The sequence below is a fragment of the Odontesthes bonariensis genome, chromosome 18 (genome assembly GCF_027942865.1).
Source record: "Odontesthes bonariensis isolate fOdoBon6 chromosome 18, fOdoBon6.hap1, whole genome shotgun sequence".
Lineage (NCBI taxonomy): Eukaryota > Metazoa > Chordata > Actinopteri > Atheriniformes > Atherinopsidae > Odontesthes > Odontesthes bonariensis.
Window position 1 is genome coordinate 35075771 of NC_134523.1, and position 25799 is coordinate 35101569.

Here is a 25799-nt window from a genome sequence, read left to right on the forward strand (position 1 = left end):
ACAGTTGTTAAAGAAACTCCCAAACAAGATTAGTCCTGGTCAAGGACGTCACCTCATCAAAAAGTTAAACTGGTATCAAGCCCTCTTTGCAAGCAGATTTGCCTCATAGGACCTATCTTCTACCAGCTGTTGCATGCTAATTGAATCCAAATGTCACACACTCACACTTATTACATTAATGGAGTCACTAATCCCATGGTAAGCCTTTGTAACTCTTCAATCAGCCACATTATGTGATTGTCGGCCAATTATATGAGTTAAATCTTGAGCATTAATTATGCCCTGATTGTAATTCCTTAGTTTAAACATATATGTTTGTCATTTGAAGTTGAGTGTTTAATCTGTGAGTCCATACTGGGATCACTAGTGCAAGATAAAGGAAAATAAATTACAAATGTATCATACAGTTTCGATTATCCTTTTGCCAGTTAAACAAATGAAACATTTTTAATATCTACATTTTTTTTATATGTTCTTAAATAATGCACTGCTCACCTTCACAACATGCCAAAGTAAATGTAAGCATTTCAACTTTTGGGTTATATGTATTCATTTTGTATTTTATATCACTATCATTATTGATATTATTACAGGTACTCTTCGTAGCGTACAACTAACAGAGTAACAGAGGTTTAAGAACATCTCTCACTCAGCGCTAACGGGGAATATTGGATGAGCCTTTTGCTCACCTTGAAGTTTTGTCGAAATCAGTTATTTCTGCTGTTATTATCATATTTTGAGATGCTTCTCAATTATGTGTAAATCTTAATGTAGATGTGTGTGCTTTGTTCAATTGAAGTAGTTCAAAGAATTGAAATAATCTCACGGTTTGTATCCTGAGTTACGTTTCCATGACTCAGAGTCGTATCGTGGAAACAAAGGTTAGTACCGAGGCTTCAGAGCAGCATGATTCTGCGTCTGAACCGATAATAGTCAGCTGGAGTTAGCTTGTTTGCCTTTGTTTGCATTTTGGTTAGGTTCTATGTCCATGGCAATAGATGTGAGTATGAGAATGCATGGTTTTGGTTTCTCTACGTTTGCTCTGTAACAAAGTTAAAATCTGTCCAGTTTTTCTGCCAATCCTTGCCTGATGTCAAGTTGAATAGGTTGATGTACCTTGCAACCTTGTTGCAGGATAAAGCAGGAATTGTTAACAGCAGAAAATATAGGATTATTACTAGCTCCAATAGACAGCAAAGAATTCTTGAAATCTGAAAGCAATTCAGAGGTAAAATATGCTTGTCATTATGGTACAGTTGTTATGAAAATGTCTGAACCGGAGTTTCAATTGAATTCAACTGAATATAGTTGATACTTTCATGTACAGCTATTGCAGTGGGCAGGAATGCCCTTCTGTTACAGTCATTTTAGCTGAAGAAGCCTCTTACTGGACTCACTCCATTGTTTTATCTTAAGCAGAGGGTGCACAGAACCGTTCACGATGTTATGTAACTTGCTCTCCTTTCTGCAGAAACTCTCAGGGCTCCGGAGCAGTCCCCAGCACGTCAGCCAGCCTTCCTTATCAGTTTGTTCATGTTACGTATGATAATATTTGACAAGGAGTTGAAAATCCCAAATGAAATGGCTTTTTATAATGCAGTCAGTTTGTATCTTAAATTTATCCAAACTGAAGTTTATATTACACTTGGATTTAGATGTTCATTTACCGATTGTACCTCAGTAATTACATGTTAACCTTGTTTGCTACAGGAATCTTGAGCGTCACTATTCTGTAGCACGCTTTCACACATGAGCTGATTACTGTGGATAATATTGTTGTTTAATTGGTGAACAAGCCTGGAGGCAGTTTTAACACCAAGTTTTATTAAGGGCTGGTAAACCATCCCGTAACAGAAGTATAAGGCTCTTCTTTAGCTTGTTTTTTTTCGGCAGATGTGTTTTTGTGCAGAACACGGATGCATTGAAGTCATGATGGTAATTTTGTGCTCCCCAACTAATGAGCCAGCACTCTGACTGTCTGACTTTGTTGCCTTAATGTGTGTCAAGATGTTTATGCCCCGTTAAGCATCACATATCTGGACACATGATTTTGTGTCAAGGATTAAATCTGCATTACGAGATTATTGGCACCTGTGCTGAATATGACTTAAATAGGAATGAAAGATGTGCAACTGCGTAAAAGATACATTTCTTTATTGGATGCATCAAAACGAATTGTAACAAGAACAAAACCAGTAAAGGTGTTGTAAGGAATGAGACGTTTACTCTTCATTATTTAGCAAAACTGTAAGAAAATTCCATTCTATTTTCTCATTTGACAACAGTAATTTTATATGTTGGATTACGGTCTTGTTTAATTCAAATTTATATGTTTGTGTTTTGTTTCTGAATCTGATTGCTAAAAACAGCTATTTGTAGTCTGGATACATAGTTGCAACAATAACTAAACTATCAAAATCCTCGAATGATTTTTCAGCTGGGCTGAAATTTAAAACCGTTGTCCATCCGTTCTGTTTTTGGACGGTCATTAATTTAGTCATAAAATGCTTGAAAATTGGATCATTTCTCTCAGTCCAAACAAGCAGTCTTTGATAAGTTGTCTTTTTGTTACTAAAATGAACACAATTTGGTCGGCTTACTTACAAAAAGTGGAACAATCATTTTGCAGTTTAGTTTCTCTCCCAACAGAGTTTTTAAGATCTTGTGGAGGTCTTGGCCGTTCTTATTCTTCCCTATTTGAACATTGTGTACAGAAGTTAACCAGGAAGGAACTAACTTTATCTGTAGGTACAACTATGTCAAATACTGTAGATTTTTTTCGAGACAAAAAGTAAAAAAAAACAAAAAAAAACATTGTTTGCATCATCAGGGCTGATCATCTCCTCTGCTTTTTTCTAAAGACTTCATGGCGACCATTTGAGGAGTTAATTTAAGGACCCGCTGCAGGAGCTTGAAAGCCAAAACTCAGACTTTGCCATGTGCTTATGCCCTCACATGTCCACAGGTTTCCAGGCCCGCCTCAATAATCCAGAACAATATGCTCTGATGTTCGATCATCTGCAGATTAAATCGAGTTTTACTGAAACTTGATCTAATGAGGACTTTGATTTGTTTTCTTAATAAAAAGTCTTTGTTACAGTAAGGAACGAAATGAATTTGATTTACATTTTGGTTCATGATGCTGAAAAGAAAAAGAAAAACAACAACATAATTTAGCCACACTATGAATCATATGGCAACTAATTGAGCGTGTAGTAGCTGGACTAGGATCTACGACCTAAAATAGATTTCACGGTCTGGACACATTTGACAGACGCAGACTTATTTATTGCCAGCATTGGATTTATTGAGGTTGAGACACGCCGGTCAGATCAGTACCCATGTCTGGAATAGTTGCATTTTTTTAAAAGATGTGCTAAAAAGGGTTTCTTGTATTCTAATGTATTTATTGTTATTTTACCAAAATATACCACTTTTGCAGTCACACTGATTTAATTGAATTCAAGAGGTAAATATGTATTCAACATGTTCTAGATTGCACTTGTGGAAATGAAATAATGATAATGAATAAAAGCTAATCACAGTAAACCAACTCTAATCATTATGTGCGGTTCTGTCATTACTGCCTTGATTTAAGCAGGAACAACATTACAGTCTGAAGATTCACCTTTTTTGCCCTCAACTGCTCTGTGAATGTATCTTAACAGGAACACATCCTCACCATAAGGCTTATCCCCTCATTATTGAACAGGAAGCCTGATCAATATGGCTGAGTATAGCTTGTGTCTAGGCTAATGAGTATTTTATCTGAAACAGATCGTGCATTGTGCCGCTCACTGTGCGGCTAACATGGCTTACATTGAGGTAGAATCAAAGTTAAACAGGGGGGGGGGGGGTCCAAGAAGCACAGGGTATTGCTGTTTTAATGTTTTTTATGGATTTTTAATTTACAAGTAAAAATGACTTGAATCAAAGTGTCATGTGCTCCATTTTCACATTAACCTTGTTTAGAATACAAAAACCTTAAGATCTGAAGATTGTGTTCTGAGTGATCTAGCATTAACTCTCAAGCCTCAAGCCTTTTTGCAATTTCTGTTTAAAATAGCCATGGATCAGTAACAGGCTGATTACACAAAGTTTAGAGGGTTAGGAGCGTTACCAGGATGTAAATAACTGTTTATATTCATGTTATCGTGAGCCCTCTTCAGACTTTTTCTCCCCTTCAGATTTCTTTTCGCCCCTGAAGTTTCTTTGAACTTTTGTTCTGTCTGTTTGGAACTGTTTTTCACTGTGTGGACGTTATGTGACAGTACTTAGTGTAGGTGCTACACGCAAAGGTCTTAATCTGTTACATTGCCAGTGGAAGTGGCCCATCAAGGATTTGTGGAGTGTCAGATTAGAGCTCTGCGTCGTCATAAATCTCTGCTTCCCAATTTGGCCGGGTGGTGGCGGGTGGGGCAGTTATTAGGTGTTGTCTGTGGATTTGCTGGGTAAAACGTTTGTCCTTCTACTTGGCTCAACTTCTTGAAGTTGTTTTTTCAGACCAGAAGTAATTTTTGCTTTGATGCTGCTTGATGCTATATACAGATTCTGCTAAGATTTTTTTATTTTGAAAGCACAGTGTACCCCAATTTTTTTTATGGTGCTCTGCTGTGGCTCTCCAAGATGAACTTCTGCATACAAGACATGTACGAGATGCCTCATGCTGGGGTTGGTGGCTATGCTGTTCAGAGCGGCGGGGAGCATTGTATGTACCCAGGCGAGGGGCCTGGGTACGGACACTATGAGCCTCAGCCACTGCACCACCCACCCTGCATGGAGCAGGCTTGGCCCCCCAGCCAGCATTACTCATGCGCCTATGCTGCTGGCCCTTCCTCTTTTAAGACTGAGTTCTGCAATATGGAGGTCCCTCTTAGCCACTTCCACCATCAACCTGAGTATTTCCCAGAGATCAAACCTGACTTTTCACATCTGCAGTGGATGCAGGGGGCCCACAGGAAAGGTATGACATCTGGATTGTGCTTGTTTGCATCTTCTTGGTTGAGTTGGAGTTTGTAAGTGGGTGTAATTGAGAATCACGTTACATTGATTAAAATAGTTTCCACTGTTGTGGGATATATGTATATTAAATTATTGGTGATGACTTTTCTCCAATTAGAGATGACTGTCCTTTAATCAATGAATCAGTGATGTCAAGGTTTTTTTAAGTTAAGTCTGATAAGTGGAAAGCTAAGACTTAAGTCTTCATGCGGTGGTAGAAGGACCTCTTAGAGTGATCGACTGAGGCGGGCGTGGGATGAATATTGATTGATGGCAAAGCAGCAGAAGGCCGATAGAAAATGAGCAATTGTTTTTATTTAACAAACCCAAAAAAGATATTGATCGGTTCTTGCAGCTCCTGTCACAGACTGTGAGGGCTCGAAGCACTGAACTCATTAAACTCAACACCAAAGATCGGGCCAGGTGTTACCTCAGTGAGTTCACTGGAAGCAGCGGCTCTATTTGTGGAAGCTGGTGCTTCTTAAATATAAGTGCTTTCAAACTACTTTTAAGAAAGATGTATATATTTGAAAAGTAGATATTAGAAAAATATCTATAATATATATATATATATATATATCTCCACAAAACTATAGAAAAAATATTATTATAAAAATTTCAAATCTAACAGATGAGATACTACTATATTAAACATTAGAACAATATAAGTCATTATTTTTTTCTCTTTTTTTATAAAAATCTTTCCACAGGCAGGCAGTGAGACTGTGAAACGCTGTATAACCTGTTCAATACAAGACACTTTTTATAATGTCAATTTGTGATCAAAGTGTTTAATGTTACTGAATATTTATAATCTTTTAATTCAAGTATTGGTTGTTTTTGTTATGAATATATGACATGCATTTATTTTATTCATTGTATTTATTGTTTTACATCTTTTTGCCATTTTATTTTTTAACTGGTTGCACTTTTTGAGCTTTAGCATCATCTTTGTTCTGTATTTTTCTCTCGATGTTTTGTGGCCCCTCCATATTTTAAATATGACTGGAATCTTGTGTGTTTTCCTCACCAGGGTACATACCAAGCTACCTGGACAAGGATGAGCTATGTGTAGTGTGCGGGGACAAAGCCACAGGCTATCACTATCGCTGCATTACCTGTGAAGGTTGTAAGGTAACACTTTTCCATAGTTGTGTAACAGGAGCTTCATTCAGTTTTCCATCTTGCGAACAGTACTGATCATTTTGACTGTCAACTCTTTAGGGATTCTTCAGGCGGACAATCCAGAAAAATCTCAACCCGACCTACGCTTGTAAGTACGAGGGGAAGTGCGTCATCGACAAAGTGACCAGAAACCAGTGCCAAGAATGTCGCTTCAAGAAGTGCATTGCAGTGGGAATGGCAACAGACTGTAAGAGCATGGAAATAACTTCAGTAACACCATAATTCAAACAAAAATGATCTTTCTTTGTTCAGCTTTTGGTGGTGTCTAATGTTTATTTATTTATTTTTTGTCTTCCCTCACAGTTTTTTAAGTTGGAAGTTGGATTGTCCTATTTTCACATGCAAATCACACTCTTAGCTAAATTGGACAAATAGAAGTCGATACTTTAATCATGAACTCCACATCATCAAACTGTCCATTGATTGTCAATTAGTGATTTTATTTTATTTTTTCAAGAAAAACAAATCTTCACCTGTGCTTGCTTGTAACACATTTACACATTTCTCTGTCATTAGGCAAGGGCTTTGAATACATAAGCTTGGATCAATAGATAAATATTCAATTCAATTCAGTTCATTTTTATTTATATAGCGCCAAATACAACAAATGTCATCTCAAGGCACTTAGATAATAAAGTCCAATTCAAGCCAATTGGAATTCAAATAATTGTAATCATAATTATTGGTAATTGTAATCACAATTATTATTATTCATCCATGAAATGAGAAAATAATCCATCATTAATATTAGAAATTTGATCTATGTATGTTTCCAGATGCTTCTCAGCATTGGAATTCTTTGAATATGAATCTAGTGCAACTGCTGGTTTTCACACAGACAGAAACACGAATATTTAACTTTCTATCAAGACCTCAGTGTGTGATTTAAAAAAAATAGGTTGAGATGACATGTATATATCCTGAATCTGAAAGCTCCTGTGTTGGCATTATGCTAAAGCAGCTAAGTAAGTGGCGCCTGTCCTCTGGTTGTCCTCTTTCTGTCCACTCGCATCATCTCCCCTTTTCTTCCTCTGTGTGCCGTCTCTTCTCTTTCGCTCCAGTGGTGTTGGACGACAGCAAGAGGCTGGCCAAGCGGAAGCTAATCGAGGAGAACCGGGAGCGCCGTCGGAAGGAGGAACTGCAAAAGACTGTGTGGGACCGAATGGAGCCCACCCAGGAGGAGTGGGACCTCATCCGTATGGTGACTGAAGCCCATATGGCCACGAATGCCCAGGGCAACCACTGGAAACAGAAGAGAAAATTCCTGGTGAGACATCCTCCTCCCTCCCTCCCTCCTCACCACAGCCTTCATTGTATTGATTACCCCACCAACCCCCCCTCCACCCCCACCCATCCACCTCTCCCTCCCACCCCTCCTGACCCCTGTCTTCCAACACAACCTCTGTTTCACTGTTCCCTATGTTAATATGTCCATGTTTTTTTTTGTTGTTTTTTTTATCTCCTTGTAGAGTGAGGAGAATTAGCTGGACAATGGAGAAAAGTGTTCCTGAGCGCAGCAGCACTAATTTAAAATGGAACATCTTACTTTTGTCTTTTTTTCTGTCTTGCCAAGCAACAATCCTAAATGCTGTCACTAATAACTTGATTCTTATATGTGCTTTTTTATTTTTCTCTTCCGGTCTTTAGCTTTTGATTTCACATCTCACCCTTTCTTATAACAAATTTTGCTTTCTTTTCTGTTAATTCTAATCACTTTATCCAGCCTGTCAGCTGTGAACTGTGTTTTGTGTTTCTATGGCAGGATTTGAAACAAAATCTCATAAAGACGTATAAAAACGTATTCAAGCCGTGAGATATAGTAGCTGATATGTTTTAACAATCAGCAACAAGTTTTCTTGAGTTGAAAACTCGATTCTGAATAGTAATCTACGAGAAAATGCCCAGAATTGGGTACCTATTGAAAAACAGGATATGATGAGCCATTCTGCCATTTTGCAAATAAAGGATACCTGTCGGTCTGGACCTTTTGTATGTGGTTATGTTGTGCATTTACGTGAATAGTTCATTTCTTGAATATAAAAAACTTAACATTCTTAGTTTGAATATCCAGTGTAGAACATTTACCTTTTTTTTAATCAGCTTGGAATTAAATTTGGAATTGATTCAAATTAGAATCGATAATAATTACATGATTGCCAACTGTTGTTATGATGGGATTCATATTTATGCTAAAGTTTAATTAAATGTGGAATGTTAACATGACCACAGCACAGTTTGTTCCAAGACTTTTTCCAAAAAATAAAAAAGAGGTACATTTTCCATCAGGGCCTTAGAGCTCTTTGAATAATAATCCTTTATTTGCAAAAAAAATAGATGAATAAATTGAAAAACATACATTTGTCGAGAGTCTTTTGTCAGGGCTCGTTTTAAATCTCACCATAGAAACTCATCTGGAATTTCTGTCTTTGCTTGTTTTTTGTCTGCACTCTTTCATCTGTCCTCAGTTTAACTTGTCTTCTTTTTAGTTGGCTTGACACGAGTTCTCCATTGAAACTTCACGATTCCTGTTGATTATCCAACAGGTCGAGGAAGCAATGCTTCTTAATGAAATAACATGTAATTTATTCTATACTTCTGACCAGAGTGCAGCAGGGGTGAAGGAAACTAAGGTGAGAAAAAAGTCACCAAAATGATCTCGTCTCCTGTTAAATATCAGTGGTGTGTCATTTACATGCAAAATACATTTATTTAAACAACTCATCTTAATCAAGACATTCTTTAATTTATAGTTATTTTCAGTTCTGAATGTTCTAATGAAAAGCACAAGGTTTATGGTTTTTTTTATTCAGTCTCAAAATGTTTTCACAATGATTTTCCCTCACTTTTCTTTCAGCCTGAGGATTTTGGTCAAGCGTCCACAGTCAATGCACCAGAAGGAAACAAAGTGGATATAGAAGCCTTCAGTCAGTTTACTAAAATTATCACCCCTGCCATAACCAGAGTGGTGGACTTTGCCAAAAAACTGCCTATGTTTTGTGAGGTAACTACAACTGTTTTAATTAATTGAATCAAGTATTGTTGAAAATAAATCTAAAAAGGAAAGGAGCAATAATATTCCCTATTGCCAGCCACATTAAAAATGTGACATCTGAGTTGTCAAATGCTGTCATTTTTTATCAGATGTATGCAACTGTGGAACTGATTTATTTTTAATAACTCATGTTAAGACGTTCTTACAAAAATGTTCAAGTTTGTTTGGAGATTTCGATCTTTAAAAGCAGTCTGGTCTGTATCAGCCCTAAAGTAATGATTTTATATTCTTAATGAAGGGCTTAAAAACCCTGAATGAATTCATAAGGTGTCAAAATGTGTGAAGTGCAAGAAAGAATTTAGAGAATGGATTCTTGATTAAAAAAAAATTTGAAACAATCTATGAAACGACAAAAGAAAAAACACTTTAAGAAATATTCAGCTATCAATTGGGGATATTAGAGACCAATTTAAATCAATTTAGATTATTTTAAATAAATGTAAAACTTGTGATTTTATATAAATATCGATATGGTTATATTGTATATTGAACAATGAGAGAAAATAGATTTTTTTTAAATCTCTTGATACTTGAGTGCTCCAAAAGTCTTCCGTGTTTATTTAAGGCGAGACACGGCAGGCAAAAACAGTGATTTTTCATGCAGTGGTCAATTTTTAGATTTTGGGCCAGTCTACTCCTTCAATATGTGTTATTTCAAAACATAAATTAAAATGTTTATTTCATCACATTTTGTTTAATCGCGGCAGTACATTTCGCCCAAATTTACCAAAATGAATTCCCCTATTTAAATCTTTAAATGCCGTTTTCTCAAAATCATTTTTTTGTATTTTTCCAGTATCAATATCAGCCTATGGAGCACCTACTAACACCAAACTTTCCAGTTATACACTTAGCAGTATTCTGAAGATATTTACAGAAGGATTTGTTGATAAATCATTCCTGGTCTGATTTATGTGACATTATAATAAAACAATATGGCGAAAATTGATGTTTTTTAGGCTATGGACAGTATATTTTGATTTCCTAGGAAATAAAAGCAGATATCCTGAAATCCCTCTGTAATTTTCTTTTCATTTTGTGTTTAAACAAAATGAAAAAATAATTTTGCACCTGGCTTTATCATATGTTCAGATCTAGCTTCTGGAAATATATGCAAATTTGCGCATATTTAATGAGATAATGCCTAATTTGCGTCATTAAACATACAAATTTCTAAAACTTGTAATACATTTTTTTTTCATACTTGTATAAGTAATCAACTGAGGAAGTTTCATGGTGATATCTATTATTTTAAAATATTACCCTATTTACCTGTAGTGTCTCGCCTTAAGTACGATGTAAAAGTTAGTTAGTTCTCAAAATAGCTAACCAGAAATATTTAGCCAAAAATATTACTTTTTTTTTTTATTATATTTTCTGCTCAGCTAACTAGATCATGTATTCCTAATTCCACTTGCATTTTGTTTTTTTTCTTTCAAAGTCAGAATTTTTATTAATACAATTAACATGAAGAGAGACGGAGATACGTACTACTGTTATATTAGCGAAATAACCTCCACCACAAGCTAACCTCTGACAACGCTGTTTCCTCTTTTACCCAGCTGCCTTGTGAAGACCAGATCATCCTGTTGAAAGGCTGTTGCATGGAGATCATGTCCCTGCGAGCAGCTGTTCGCTATGATTCAGAGAGCGAGACTCTCACGCTCAACGGCGAAATGGCGGTCACAAGGGATCAGCTTAAAAATGGAGGCCTGGGTGTAGTTTCAGACGCCATCTTTGACCTTGGCGTCTCGTTGTCCTCCTTTAACTTGGATGACTCTGAGGTGGCTCTTCTACAAGCAGTCATCCTGCTTTCATCCGGTAAGCAGCACATGAGCTTTTCTTGTTTTAACTCTATTTATACAAATAGCTTTCTAAAGGTCAAGAACTTTTTTTTTTTCTGTATATTCTAGAGAGCAGTAAACTTCTACAGTTTTCCTGTGCCAGTGAATTACTTTGCACACAACAGTTGAGCCCAAACGTCTCGCTGTCTGTGTTATGTCTATAGTACTGCTTTGTTCTTCCCTGCACAGATTGTGAGAATACTCCGTTTTGACATGAAATCCATATCAAACTGCAGTTCAATCAATTAATCACCGTAATCATTCTGAGGAGCTTTGTCCAGCTAGCTTGGGTTTGGCTCCACTGCCGCATCTCTGTGTGATACACAGCAACTCACTGAAGATCAATACTGCTCTGCTGTGGGTTACATGCAGACATGACACTGGGATAACCCGCCCTTCTGTTCTCTCCTCTTGGCACATTTAAAATAACCACTTAGTTTAACTGCTAGCTGTTTGAAGGCTGAATCATTTTGGGATAAAAGGTCATCTTTTGTGTGTGTTTGTATAAGTGTGTTTGGGTTTTTTTTGTTTGTTTTTTTGTTTCTGGCTTTAAAGCTGTGTAAGTAGTTCAAGTCAGTGCCAGTAACTGATAATTACAGCAGATCATTGCACTTTCAGTGGTTCATATCCATAGTGCATGAAATTTATGGATTTGCTTGTCAAAGTGAAAGATGAGAATATTGTTATGAAAACACTTAAATCTAGTGATCACAAGGGATTTGCTGTGATAAACTATGGCGTGAAGATAGTCTAACATAATTCTGCTATCTTCTGTTTGATAAATGGACCATTTTTCCTATTTATTCAAACATAAAATTTCACGGATGTCAGTCTCAAAGTGGGACTTTGTAGCTTCTCAATAAAACTACACAAGATAAAAGACTAAATGTACACGCAGCACACTGTGGACAAAGATGGATTCATTTTCAGTTTTAACTCTTGAACATTTACTCATCTTATTTCCTTAAAAAAGAAAAGAAAAAACACAAATCTTTGATTTTTTTTTTTTGTTGTTGTTGTTGGACTGATAACACTGTGCAACATTTAACCATTTCTCCTGTAAAAGAGACGGGGTAAGTTTGTCACTCCTCACTCACACACTATAGACCAAAAATAACTGTTTGCTCCTGAACACCACCAAGACTAAAGAACTGGTGGTGGACTTCAGGAGATTTTATTTTTTATTTGGCAGCTCGTTCATGCTCGAACTATTTTCTTAGCCACCTCACAGCCGTGGATAAACTTCCGCTATCAACGTAATATCAACGAACATCCAGTCTTCAATAGAACTCAATGGGATTTACAAAATGTCAAATAAAACACGACAGAAGCAACTTTTCGCAACAAAATTTGATATGGATTACCAGTGCACACCAGTAACCACTCCGGTGAGTTGATGATTTTGAAAACGGACGTTTATTGTGCTTTTACGGACCTTTTAGGAAATGCATATGACTTGCCATTCTGAAGCAGGTTGAGAAGAATCAAAATTAGGCAAATACCAGAGACAGCAGTAAACATCAAAAAAGCGACGAGGGGGGTTCTAAAACATTGCAGACGACTCAGAAAAGAGGCTTAATGTTGAAAATACCGCAGTTATCCTTTAAATTTAACAGAACAAAACTGTTGGTAAATACCAGTGTTTAGAGCCACAATGGTCTGTTTGGTACTGTTGTAATTTCTCAAATCCTGTGTCGTAGGCAGAGACCAACAAATTTATCATTGAAATGTATGAGGAGTGTTATTTGCTCATTTGGAATCTCAATGCAAAAGAAAATTACAATAACTAGCTGCAAACATTAGCAGCAGCATGCGCTAATGTTCATTTTGTGAGCCTTGCCCAGAAGCTAGCGCTAGCAAGCATAAGCTTTGCTCCATCCGCTCCATAACTGCTGGCACAATGCAAGTAGCACTACAGAATGGTCTCACTTTCTAGTGGACTAATTGGTGTATGAGTGGAAAATTCGAACGTATCCTGAGACACAAATGTTTGCCGTGCACACACTTTGATTGCAAGGTAAGGAATTATTCCTGCTTTTGTTTCAGTCACGTAGAATGGTTTGCTCCATTTGAATCCTGAGGCTTTTCTCTTAAGAAAGGATGTACTTTTTACTGTTATTCAGAACAGACAATAGAATTTTCACTCTTCCTCGACAGTTATAATTGATCTTAACTGTGCCATGATATGATTAAAATTTCATTCAATTCAACATATATATGATTCTCATTTTAAAGTAAAAAAGGAATGAGTCATTGGGTCTCCCTCCCCACATATAGCTCATATATTTCAGTTATTGTAAAATGAGTTCTGTAACACTATGGGTGTATTTTTTTCATTCAGATCGTCCGGGCCTGAGTAGTGTGGAGCGAATCGAGCGCTGCCAAGAAGAGTTCCTGTTGGCCTTTGAACATTACATCAACTACCGCAAACACAAAGTGGCGCATTTTTGGCCCAAGCTGCTAATGAAGGTGACGGACCTGCGGATGATCGGCGCCTGCCACGCCAGCAGATTCCTCCACATGAAAGTGGAATGCCCCACTGAGCTATTTCCTCCTCTCTTCCTGGAGGTCTTTGAGGACTGACCGGTGGATTTCAGTGTGCGTGTGTCTGCGTGCATGTATGTGTATGCGTGTATGTGTGTCAAAGCCCGGGCACCCCGGTGGTCTCAGGCTGGAACCAGCAGAAGGCCCGTCTCAATGAACTTTCTAATAGCACTACTGAGTGTCAATTCATTCCAGTGTTTAGGAGTAGCTCTCTGGTCTAGTTTTGGATGGAACCATTCCTCACATTGCGGGTACATGTGAATAGCCTTGTTCTTTGTTTTTTTTTTCCCCCTGTGGCTCGTTTATTGTTATTGTTGTACATATAACCTCTCACCTCGCATTTTACTATAGTTTTTTTTTGTTTTTGATTATTGTACAGTAGACATACTGTAATGGTGATCTTCTCAACACTTGTTCATTCATTTGAAATCAAGCAAATGTAATTTCCTCTTTCACGTTAAAAAACTCTTCTTACTTGATACACAGAATATGACTGTCAGCTCATCGTTAGTCTTCCCCCACCTGCTCGACTTATTGGACCCGTTTTGCTTGTTAATATATCCATTTTCATCCATCCAGTGAGTTAACTGTTCAGTGTCTCACCATCACACTGTGACCTGACTCATGAACAGCAACAGGCTGTTAATGTTAGCAGCTGACAAGCTTCAAGGGGTCTTTGGGTAGCCAAAACATTTCAAGGTTAAGACACGATGACGGATAATTCTGAATTTTGCAGCAGAGTAGCACCTCAAGGCAGAACTCCAAGCCTAGCTTGTACAGTGCAAGACCAACAAGAACTCCTAACTCTAATTAAAGCTCATTCTTTTGTCTACCAAATATTTGAAACATTTGTGGTAAGTAATTACATCGGCACATGACATTGACTGCTTATGGGCAATGCTTACTGAAAGCATTGCCAAATATTGCATGCAGCATCATCTTTTGTACTATGATGGCATAATCAGTGTAGTGCTTGGGGGAAAAAAAGCATTTTTTCAACAAAAAGAAGAAACAAGAATCAGAGGCTGACATTTTGAAAATCTCACTTCATGTTTGGGAGATTCATGTTGGAAGTGTGGGAGCTGGAAGTGGTTTGACCAAAATGTTTGCTAAATGAATGTGAAGATTAGACAGCGAAGTCAGAAATATTCAAGTAAATCACTTTGTTTTATTTCTAAGATATTTTGTTATCCCATATGTAAGGAAACAAACTCCAGCAAAAGATCAGGCTTATTTAAGCACAGGCTCATCTCCATGGACTGAGAAGGTCAGGTTCATATAACAGCTTATATGTGTTCCACACTTTCTAAAAGTAATGTGTCTCTGTTTGCTGTGGAGAAAATAAAGATATACATAAATGAATAAATAAAGAACAAGCCCAACTAGGCAGCATATCAAATGTGCTGAATATAAAAATGGGTGGCATTGGATATTGTACAAATGTTAAACTTGATGTTTATATGCAGACTGATATCTGAGACACATGACATAAATATATTTCTGTTTTATAGATAGAACAGCAAGATTTAGGGGGTTAATCGATTAGTTGATGACCTAAAAGAAATATTTTGATATTTGAAAAATCATCATTTTTACTGCAAAAGTTACTAAGAAATGCTGTGTCCAGCTTCTCAAATGTGAACGTCCTGATTTTCTCTGTCCAATATCATTGTAAATTGGATGTGTTCATGTTTGTTACCTTGATTTTTTTTTTTTTTTTTTTTTACATGGTTGACCAAGACAAGACTAATACTCATACGCACATGCTGGAGATTCAGACTTCCCTGACAGTTAAGAAGAGAACGCAGCAGTAGCATTAAAGCCTCATCATCATTGCTAGAGACTGGTCAGGACAGATAAAAGCACATAATGACATTGATTGCAGGAAATGACAATCGCACATTACTCATTTTTGTCAAACAGTATCAGATTTTGTGCCAAAACTAAGTGTATGACACCCTCCTAATTTAATCCCTGCTGGATTTTCTTAGTGATATCAAGATATCAGGTGAGCCATTGTTAGGATATCAAGATATCACAAAGAAAATCGATATATATTTGACAGATAATAGACATTTGATAGATAATATAAACTGTTAGTGCATGCTGCACACACAGAGTGGTTCCTCTGACTCGTGTTTTCGTCCAGATTAGCAGCTTCAGCTGTACAACCAGTATGAGTTCAATGTTTCATCTCAGCCATGTTGCCTCATACAATCATTTCCATCTTTCTTTTCTTTTTTTTTTGTCATCTTACAGTTTTGAAATTGGGGCACTGTATGTTCAAACGGTGATGTCATGGTGTCGTTGATTGGGACAATGGCTGATGGAACTGTAATGTTATTTACAAGTTGTTAAAATTTATTTTGACACCCTAACACCCACGTACAGTGGCATGCATATACACTAACATGCACATAGACAGTACACATACAGTACACACATGGGTCAGACCCCACCACTATGACCAACTGGTGGGATTTGCACACCATTAATGCTAACTGACCCCAAAGCAGTATGATTGATCATCAGCAAGGTACACTGAGAAAGCTGGTGAGATTGTGAAAATGTAGCGCTTTGTTGTTGTTTTTTCCTTTTCATCCGGTATCTTCTTTTTTTGTTGTTGTTCTAAGTAACCTCTCTATGGTATTGTCCTTTGCAATGTGACAAGAATTTGCTTTTTTATCTCTCACTTTATCAAGCTTCACGCTACTCCTGGAAGCAGCTTGTGTTTTGTTTTTTCTTCCCTGTCATTTCTGTGAAGTGATGCCTTTTTATCAAAGCAATAGACTTGCTACAGTATTTGAATGACCCGGACCTCACACACCTCACAAACTGTACAGACTTAAGCAAATGCACAGACAATCAGAGGGAGAGAGACAGAATGGAATTGAAGTGGAAGCAGCCCCCCCCCCCAATCCTTGTAAAAGTAACACTTACCATCTTTACATGCACCCCCATTTTGCTCATAATCATATTAGGGTGATTGTTGATTGAGTTGTGAAAATGAGCCCCCCTGGTCAACAAGGTTCTGCTGTAAGAAAAGCTTAATATACACCATTCCTTGTTAGGTAAAGCCTAGCTCTGTTTCTAATTTGAATTGTTGTATTGGGAAAAGAAAAGGTTTGGCCACCGACAAATGTTAAACTGAGTGGCTCATAACCAGTCTAATGGCTCTTTTCAACCAAACAGTTCTAAGAACTAAGCTCAGGAATTCAATGAAGAAGTAAATGCACATTTTGACCAAAAGTACCCAAAACTTAAAATCCCAATGAGGTCAAAGGCCAAGAATATGCTTGCTTTTTAACATCCCGGTAGCCAACTTGCTTCACTCAGTGGTTACATGGCACTGTAAAAATCTGATTAAGGGCTAAATTACAATAGTTATTAAGTTCACATAGACACCTTAATCTGACAAGAAATTGGACCGGATCGGGTTACTCGCCATCAGATTAAGACCCCAAGATAATTCAGTTGAAAGTCAAATTAAACTTGCTTGTGGACAGTGAAGCACGTGGTGAATTGGAGTTTGCGTTCTGCGCATGCTCGATACTTTTTCCCGGGGTCGTGAACCGGAAGTCGGAAGAGACAATATTACTGTTGTCGCTGCCGTCGGAAAGAAACAAACAACGCGATGGAGAATGCGCCGCTGTGCATCGCGTTTGTGCAACAAGCAGCTCATCGCCAACTAAATGTGGAGGGACGTAGCTTCATCTTGCTCTTCGTTCGCCATTTTGTTCAATGCCCGAGTTTGTTGGTGGTGGTGGTGGTGGTGAAGCGGTCAACCGGAAGTGGCTCTATTAGCAATAGTTGAAATGTGCCACCTATCGTACCGGGGTATGACATGCTTTGTGCCTATGATTCGATTTATTCACCGTCAAATATCCAAGGATAATTACCCTTGCTCAAAGAAGGAGCATAACCCAACTATAATCGAATTAATCTCACCATGTGGACCCACTGATTGTTGCTGGAATTGTTTACAGTATGTAAATGCATACTGTTCCTGTTACCAGAAGATTCCACTGGGGGGCCCACCAACAAACTCAATTGATGCAGAGCTTTCAAATTTTAGGATGTTGGCTTTCTATTCACATTTAATCCCAAACTACCTCTACTGGTCATCCTCGTATTTTTTCTTGCATAGGTGAAGCAGTCATTTCTAAGAAGGTGCAAAACCTTTTCTCTAAATGAGAATAGGAGGGGCGGCCATCATAAAGATATGAGTGTTTATTTAAGAGCAAGTATATTCTCCTAAGGTACAGTTTAGTTGAGGCTAATTAAGTTTAAGTAAAGCAAGTCAAGTCAAATTGATTTGTACAGCACATTTCATGTCCAAAACTATTCAAAGTTCTATTCAATTCAATTCATTTTTATATAGTGCCAAATACAACAAATGTCATCTCAAGGCACTTAAATAGTATAGTCCAATTCAAGCCAATTGGAATTCAATTCATAGTAATCATAATTTACAAAATAATCCAATCCAAAAAGTGCTTTACATAAAATAAAAGCATTGCAGCGGGGAGTGGAAGAAGCATTTAAATTACATAAAAGAATATAAAGAGAAACAAATAAAATAATTAAAATGATTAAAAACGAGCAACATTCTAGATAAAGTAAAAGATACCGTGCAGCGAGAAAGCTGCATTCTGAGTTGGTCATATTACAGAAGAATGTGCTTTCAACCATTCAGTCAAACGTGAATGGTCAAAACAATCATAAAATAAATTAAACTATATCTGAAAATGAGCAGCACTCTGTACTCATACACTGGGAGCATGTCTGCTGAAGACCAATCTCAGATTAGTTCAAATGAATGAACCGAGCTTGTTTTTGGCTTAGATATTAAATCACCACGGTAAACTGCAGATAATTAATATTTTTATCACCTTTCAGCTCTGGACTCAGTTACCGATAATGTTAAATTGTGCAACTAATATTTTTATGGCAGGTTTGTCCTGCAGGCATTCAACCTCAGAAATACAGCAGCGCGCCATGAACACACCAGGTATCAGTGTATCTGCTGATCCCAGCTGATTCCCGTTTAAAAACTACCAGGAGAAAAATTAACCTGGTGTCACTGCTCATTTCCAATTTCCTATCCCCTTGGCTCTGTTCAAATCCATCCACTGACTTTAGTTATTTCAGCCTCACTCTTCACAAAATGAATAGCTTTTCTTCTTCTCTAATATTCCCCTTCATTTTAGGGAGACAACCTGTAAGTCCTGAAAATTCTGGCATCCGGGAAAGAGTCATTTCTATGATGAAAACAATATTTAGCCACTTAGTTGCGAGTCCAAGGCTAACGTATCGTGTTAATAGTATTAGGTGTAGTCGTAGTAGTGGAAGCCGCATTGAAAACGTTGCCATGTTTGTCGCTTTTGCTTGTCTTTTATACACGATGTCACTGCATAATGGATTTGTGATTATTAGACCTGCCTTAAAATCCTGAACAGAGCTTCGATAAACTGTTTTAACACAGTTCTCAACACTTTAACAAGTTTTAAGCGTCTGTTGTCAAACACATATGACATGTTTCCATTCAAATCTCTAAATGAGCTTTATTCTGTATTTTTTCAGTGCTCAGATTGACTGCTTTTTTTAATCATTGCTCTAAAGCTCATTCTAAAGCTAGCTCAACCGCTGGAGCTTACAATGTGTCACCCCGGCCGCTTCAAACAAGCATGATTGGATGAGTTTTAATGTTTCATTCACAAACTGTAACAACTGTACCTCTGGTGCAACTTGTGCTTGATTAGTCTTGCTAACTATGATGTTTATTCAACTTGACATGACTAAGATAAGAAAGTGAAAGTAAGGCAATGAAACGGAAATGTTTTTTCCACTGCAAGCCCCAGCCCAAAGGTTCTGGGTTATCTCAGAAGTACTGCTTTTCCTACCAGGACCATTTTCAGGGTTGAAATATTTCCCTGGGACTTTGTTTAGCTCTTGGTTTCTGCAGTAGAACCGAGGGATGAATAGTGGAACCCTCTCCTCTACCCTCCAAAGACCCTTATTTCTCATAAAGGTTCCTCTGGTCAAAATGTAGCTAAAGACTTCTGTTCATGTTTGTTGCCATTTCACCTGACAAACTGTGTAGATTACACATAAGCAAATTAAACTGAAAAGGGCATTAGAGACTTGATTTCTCATTGTATAGTAAAGACATAACACCATAATCTGCTGCCGTTGCATTACTATTATACTATTAAAACCATGACAAACCAAAAAAAAAAAAAAATCTTACCATGCTCTCTTACCTCTTTTTTTAAAACTTGAAAAGACTTTCGGTCTCGTCTCAGGAATTTGGCTGCATAACTTTGTCAAATAAAAAAATGATGCCCACGCTGAGCCACGGTTTGCCTGCAACAGCTACTACTCGTTCGCAGTCTGAATGAAAGCTTGTGTTTCAGCTCTCTGTATCATAAGATCATTTGAGACCACAGGAACTTTGTGTAGTTGCATACAATCATAGTTTGTAGGACTGCGGTTGGAGGGACTTTTCTACTTTTTAAGCTCCTACCTCAGAGTAGTTACCCTGAGAATCAGTGACGTAAATGGATGGTGATTAGTCTGGTCAGCTTCCATGTTGTTGAATGGCCAACATGTCATTTCAATGTTCCTGTTGGCAGTGTGAATGCAACCAGAAAAGAAAAAAGCTTTTGAAGGCATGTGGTTTCCAGTCACCAAGTAACTCTCAGGGAGCCCCTAGTTCCTGTTGGGACCAGAAGGTTCTATAGAATACTTTTAACTACAGACTGCCTCCAAAGCAGGGACTATTATATTGACTTTCTTTATTGGAAGCAATTTCACAGGTAGAAATGTAGCAGTACAGCACAACAGAGAAACCTTCCAATCTATAATTTTTCCCCAGTTTTTTTCATCCCACCCACAATCCCCCCCCACGCGACAGAACAGTTCTACGAATTCAACATCAACATATAAACGGTACAAAACACATACAAACACGTGAATATGGAAAATGACAAAGTAAACTAGTAATTTTAAATAAAAAAAAATAAAATAAAAAAAAAAGTAAATAAATATATGGGGGGCTCAGTCGTCGTAGTCAGGCAGAGAAGTCAAAGATTCAATATAGTTTAAGAGAGGTCTCCAAGTCTTTTCAAAAGGACCTAAGGAACCCTTGAGGGAAAATCTGAGCTTTTCGAGTTTAATGGACAGTAGCATCTCTTTCACCCACCTGCTGTGAGACGGAGGTTGAGGGTGTTTCCAATTGAGAAGTATGAGTCGCCTGGCCAGCAAAGTGGCAAATGCAAGAACAATTTGCATAACTTTAGATGCGAGAGGCTGCAAGGGGGAACCAAATAGGGCCAAGAGGGGATCCGGAGAAATAGTAATGTTGTAAGCTGTGCTAAGAGTTTTAAAGATTTCAGACCAAAATGTGGCAAGCCTGGGACAAAACCAAAACATATGGGAATGGTCGGCTGGGGATTGTTTGCACCTATTACAGGAATCGGTTATATTGGGGTAAATCCTAGATAGCCTCAAATTAGTGTAATGAACTTTGTGTACAACTTTACACTGTAGAAGGCCGTGCCTCGCACAGATTGAAGAGGAGTGGACCAACCGTAAAACTTGTTGCCAATAATGATCGGGTAGTGCGGTTCCAAGCTCTTGCTCCCAAGAATCCTTGGGACCGGATGCTGGTGTGTCTATAGCAGAATTAATAAGGCTGTAAATGCTAGAAATTAAACGCTTTTGTTTAGGATCAAGAGCCAATAATGAGTCAACCAGAGTTTCAGGGGGACGACTAGGGAATTTGGGGTTCTGATTCTGAATAAAATGCCTTGCTTGAAAAAAGCGAAATAAGTGAGATTTGGGCAGGTCAAATTTTGTTGAAAGCTCAGAAAAGGACATAAAAGTCCCTTGTTTGTACAGGTCCCTAAATTTAGTTATGCCTTTATCAAACCAAGTCCTAAAAGTCAAATCAGTGCAAGAGGGCAGAAATAGGTGATTATTTACAATGGGGGAGAGTTCTGAGGCTCTATGGAGGCCCAGGCTTTTCCGAATTTGCATCCAGATTTTAACAGAATTAGTTACCACTGAGTTTGACGTAAAGTTGGAGGCAGTCAAAGGGAGTTGCGAGCATATCAGAGAGTGAAGGGAAAGCTTAGAGGATGCCAGCTCCATATCCACCCAAGCAGGGCGTTCTTCATCTGCTGTGTTGGTAATCCAGTATAAAAGTTTATGAACATTACAGGACCAGTAGTAGTGTAAGAAATTTGGCAATGCTAAGCCACCAAGAGCCTTTGGGAGCTGCAGTACTGATTTTCTGATGCGTGGATTTTTATTGCCCCAGAGAAAGGAACTTATTAATTGATCAAGCGATCTAAAAAAGGACTTTTTAATAAGGACAGGGATATGTGAAAAGAGATATAAAAATTTGGGTAAAACGACCATTTTAACTAAACTCACACGACCCACCAGGGATAGAGGGAGACCAGACCATCTGTTAAAGTCTAGCTCACACCTCTCAAGGAGAGGAGTAAAATTTTGGGAAAAAAGTTGATTAATTGGATTTGTAACGTGCACCCCCAAGTATTTAAATCCATCTGTAGTGTATTTGAAAGGGAAAAAAGCAGGGGGGATATTCCTGGCCAGACAATTGATGGGGAAAAGTTCGCTTTTGTGGAGGTTAAGCTTGTAACCTGAATAGGACCCAAATTTGTCTAAGATGTTCAGAACCGCGGGGAGAGAAACAGCTGGATTCGACATGTATAAAAGGAGGTCATCGGCATACAATGACAATTTATGAGCTGTACCAGTTCTGGTGATGCCCTCAAACCCACCCTCCTGACGCAGCCAGATGGCCAGAGGTTCAATAGCTATGGCAAAAAGGAGGGGGGAAAGAGGGGAGCCCTGTCTGGTTCCACGATAAAGGGGAAAGGGGTCGGACTGGAGTCCATTTGTGTGGACGGAGGCGACTGGGTTAGCGTAAAGCAATTTGATCCAAGATATAAATTCTGGGGTGAAACCAAATTTCTGCAAGGCAAAAAAAAGGAAGTTCCACTCCACCCTGTCAAAGGCCTTCTCCGCATCCAATGAGATAATCACTTCTGGGGTGGTCGAACTGGGAGCACTAATGATATTTACAAAGCAGGGACTATTAATGGGCCACAATAAGATGATGAAATCAGATGCTTGGAAGTGGGAAAAAAAAAAAAGTAAAGGTGCATTATGTTTCAGTTTTCACCACCAGGCTGTTTAACTTCTTAACAAACTAACAGCACCACAATTTCACAGTAGTTCACTCATGATTTGAAATAGCTTAGTTTGCAAATGGTATCTTTGTACATATAAAATATTCAGCAGAGACCCATTTTACACAAGTTCAAAAATAGCAACCTTCATAATGAAAGATAAAAAAAAGGATAGTACAGCTCACCTACTCAGACGGTGCTCTTCCTGTGCAGTCTACTAACGTGGCAAAGACGACCATGGTGCTTGTGATAGTTACACTTCACATGAGACTGGACAGCTGTTCAAAGGCAGAATACTTTAAGAATATTTGCATGTGTTGTGGTTGTGTTAAAGATGGTGTATGGGCATCTGAAAATATCATTTTACCACATTTTAATTTCATTGAACAGTTGGTGTTATAAAGAACTCTGACTTCTTACTTCCAAGAGGTTTTTTTTGTTTATTTTCTTTCATTTGTTTCTTTCTTCTGGGGACAATATCTTCATCTGTTCAGTCTGTGTGAGATGAGAACCTGGAGCCAGAACGCACATGCTCCAAAAAATTTTCTGCTGAATTCCCCCACCCGCTCTCACCCGCTCTCATCCAATGTCAGATGCAACTCCAATGATGAAGTACCTTAACGTGCAATGGACACTTGGTACTGGCTCCAAAACCTGATCGCCAGGCATCTCGCTCATACTTAGTGAATGAAACTTTCTTCCAGGTCATTGTAGTGAAATTGGCTAAATGCACTCATTCTGATTAGTTTGTTGGTGGTCCTTCATGAAAACAATTCCCCAATTAAATCAATCTTGGGCCTCAAACATGCATATTTTTGCCAGATCACTGCAATCCAATCACTACTTTTGGAGGCGAAAAATAAACTTTAAAAAGGGTCAACCTGAGGGTGAACTGATTCTGGCCTACCAAACTGTTCCTCTTCTGTTCCCTGAAACACCCCCCCCCCCCCCCCCCCCCCATGAGCAGTTCTTCCACACACATTTCTCATTAGTGTTATAATATCGGCAGACCCCACTTGAGTTTTCTTTTGTTGACCTGAATTTTACATTTTTTTTAAAGAACATTACAGTGCTCATAGGTACACTCTGTAGTGGAGAGCTTTGGTCATTTTTATGTTTCCATGTTGTCCTTAGTGGGCCTGACAAAGAAAACTGAGAACTACGACCTATTGATGAGGACATAGTTCTCAACTCTGAGTGTTGCAAAACTTTAATGTATATTTAGCTTTTGCACTTTAAGTGAAACATAGGCCACGTTACATCAAATGTATTTTTAAAAAGAAAAAAATTGACCCATCAACATTTAGTGCGTGTCACTTGTCGATCCATTAAATATGACTGCAGCAGTTCAGCCTGCTGAAAGTGGCATGAACAACCGTCACAGAAATCACTATTGTGTGACCAAAATGCTTTTAATTTACTTTATGTATATCATGCCATTTCACAACAAAGTCATCTGTGAAGAGTCCAGTTCAATCTAACTATAATCCAGTTCAGTTCACTCTATGCATATATACTGTGTACAAGCCTCCACTTGTGTGTGTGTGTGTGTGTGTGTGTGTGTGTGATGAGACATGGTAGCTTCCCAGAATGACCATGCAGACGAGCTGTTGGTGCATGTAAACATAGTAAGCGGTGACTATTGATTCAGAAACTGTTTACTTCTTGTTCCTGAAGGGGTGCTCACTCTTCTCTCTCCCACGAGTTGTTACTCTTAAAGGTCACTCAGTTACAACACGATAACCATGCACCATAGAAAAGCTATTTTACAGTACAGAGGAAATGGATGTATATTTTCACACTGCAGAATTATTATTTTTTTTTTTTTTTTTTTTTTACAGATGTTAGCATGATAGGAACATGGTTTTGTTTTTGCATAGTATTAAGAAATGCAATATCTTGTTCTCAAGTCCATTTCCACTTCTTTGTAAAAAAGAAAAAAGAAAAAAAAAGAGCAAGACAAAATAAATCCTAAAAGCACGAGTCCAGCTGCAGTTCTTTGATTTGAAATCGAAAAAAGAAAGTCCGTTGCCGTTCTGTAGCTGGACGGCTGCACATGAATACGTTTTAGGGGAAACTTCATCCACCGTGAACACAGATCTCTCTTGAGTGTTTCAGTGTCAACTCAAATGTTCCACACATCCTGGAAAACCATCCGAGAAAAAGGGAGTGACTGTGTTTGTAAGTGTTTGAGTGAATTTGTGGTTGTAACAAATTTTCCTGGAACTCTGCTCCACTCTGAACAGTTTTTGGCACGAGTGTGGAGGACTTCCATCCTTTTAAAGCACATGATGGACAATGGCTGCAGCTAATGTGAATCTACTCTTGACAATAAAGGTGGTTTTGAGAGAAAAATTTTGCTTTTACTTGCATTTCTTACTTGTGTGTTGATTCAACTTTTTCTTTTTTTTCCCTTTTCTGTTTTGCTGTATGCTCCTTATACTTACATGCAATTTGTTGTTGTTGTTGTTGTTTTGGCTTTTTTCTGTCAGTGCTATATATCTACAACTTTGGTCCTGGTCAACTTTGGTCTTCCACCTCCCATTGCATCTTAAAAATGGACAAAGTAATTGTCCCTCATCCTCGTGCACCATCTCTCTTTAACTCCCTCTTTCTCCTCACAAGATTGGCCACCAACCAGAACATGAGCGATAAAGCTATTGTACTGAATTGGAAATTAGGGAAGAAAATACATATTGTTCATTGCAAAAATCTACTTACTGAAAATCCTTCCCGTTTAACCCTGAATGCATCATGCCAGCTTTTTGTCTCTCAACAATTCCAATAGGCTTTCCTAATGTAATTACACTTTACACTTCCACCCTTCAATAAAGTCCCTGCATGCCTAACCTGGAGGGCTTGTTCTTAAACTACCCACTTCCTCTGTGAATATGTTACTCCTGTCAACTAGTAGCATAAAATAAGTACTTTGTTTAATTTTTGTTTCAA

General features: G+C 38.0%; 1 protein-coding gene across 7 annotated transcripts in view; it reads left to right on the forward strand.

Moving 5' to 3' along the window:
* thrb (thyroid hormone receptor beta) overlaps positions 1 to 20664 on the forward strand; it is a 129306-nt gene extending 108642 nt beyond the window's left edge. For 4 of the 7 annotated variants that reach the window (XM_075450492.1, XM_075450494.1, XM_075450493.1 and 1 more), the window contains 7 exons: positions 6035 to 6135; positions 6226 to 6373; positions 7248 to 7453; positions 8730 to 8816; positions 9041 to 9187; positions 10801 to 11059; positions 13424 to 20664. In XM_075450492.1, coding sequence (XP_075306607.1) covers positions 6035 to 6135; positions 6226 to 6373; positions 7248 to 7453; positions 8730 to 8816; positions 9041 to 9187; positions 10801 to 11059; positions 13424 to 13665 — 1190 coding nt within the window. In that variant the 3' untranslated portion in view covers positions 13666 to 20664. Of the gene's footprint in view, positions 1 to 4626; positions 4964 to 6034; positions 6136 to 6225; positions 6374 to 7247; positions 7454 to 8729; positions 8817 to 9040; positions 9188 to 10800; positions 11060 to 13423 lie in introns of those variants that run through there. The other 3 variants (XM_075450497.1, XM_075450498.1, XM_075450496.1) reach the window with 3 other exon arrangements.
* Positions 20665 to 25799: the final 5135 nt, after the last annotated feature.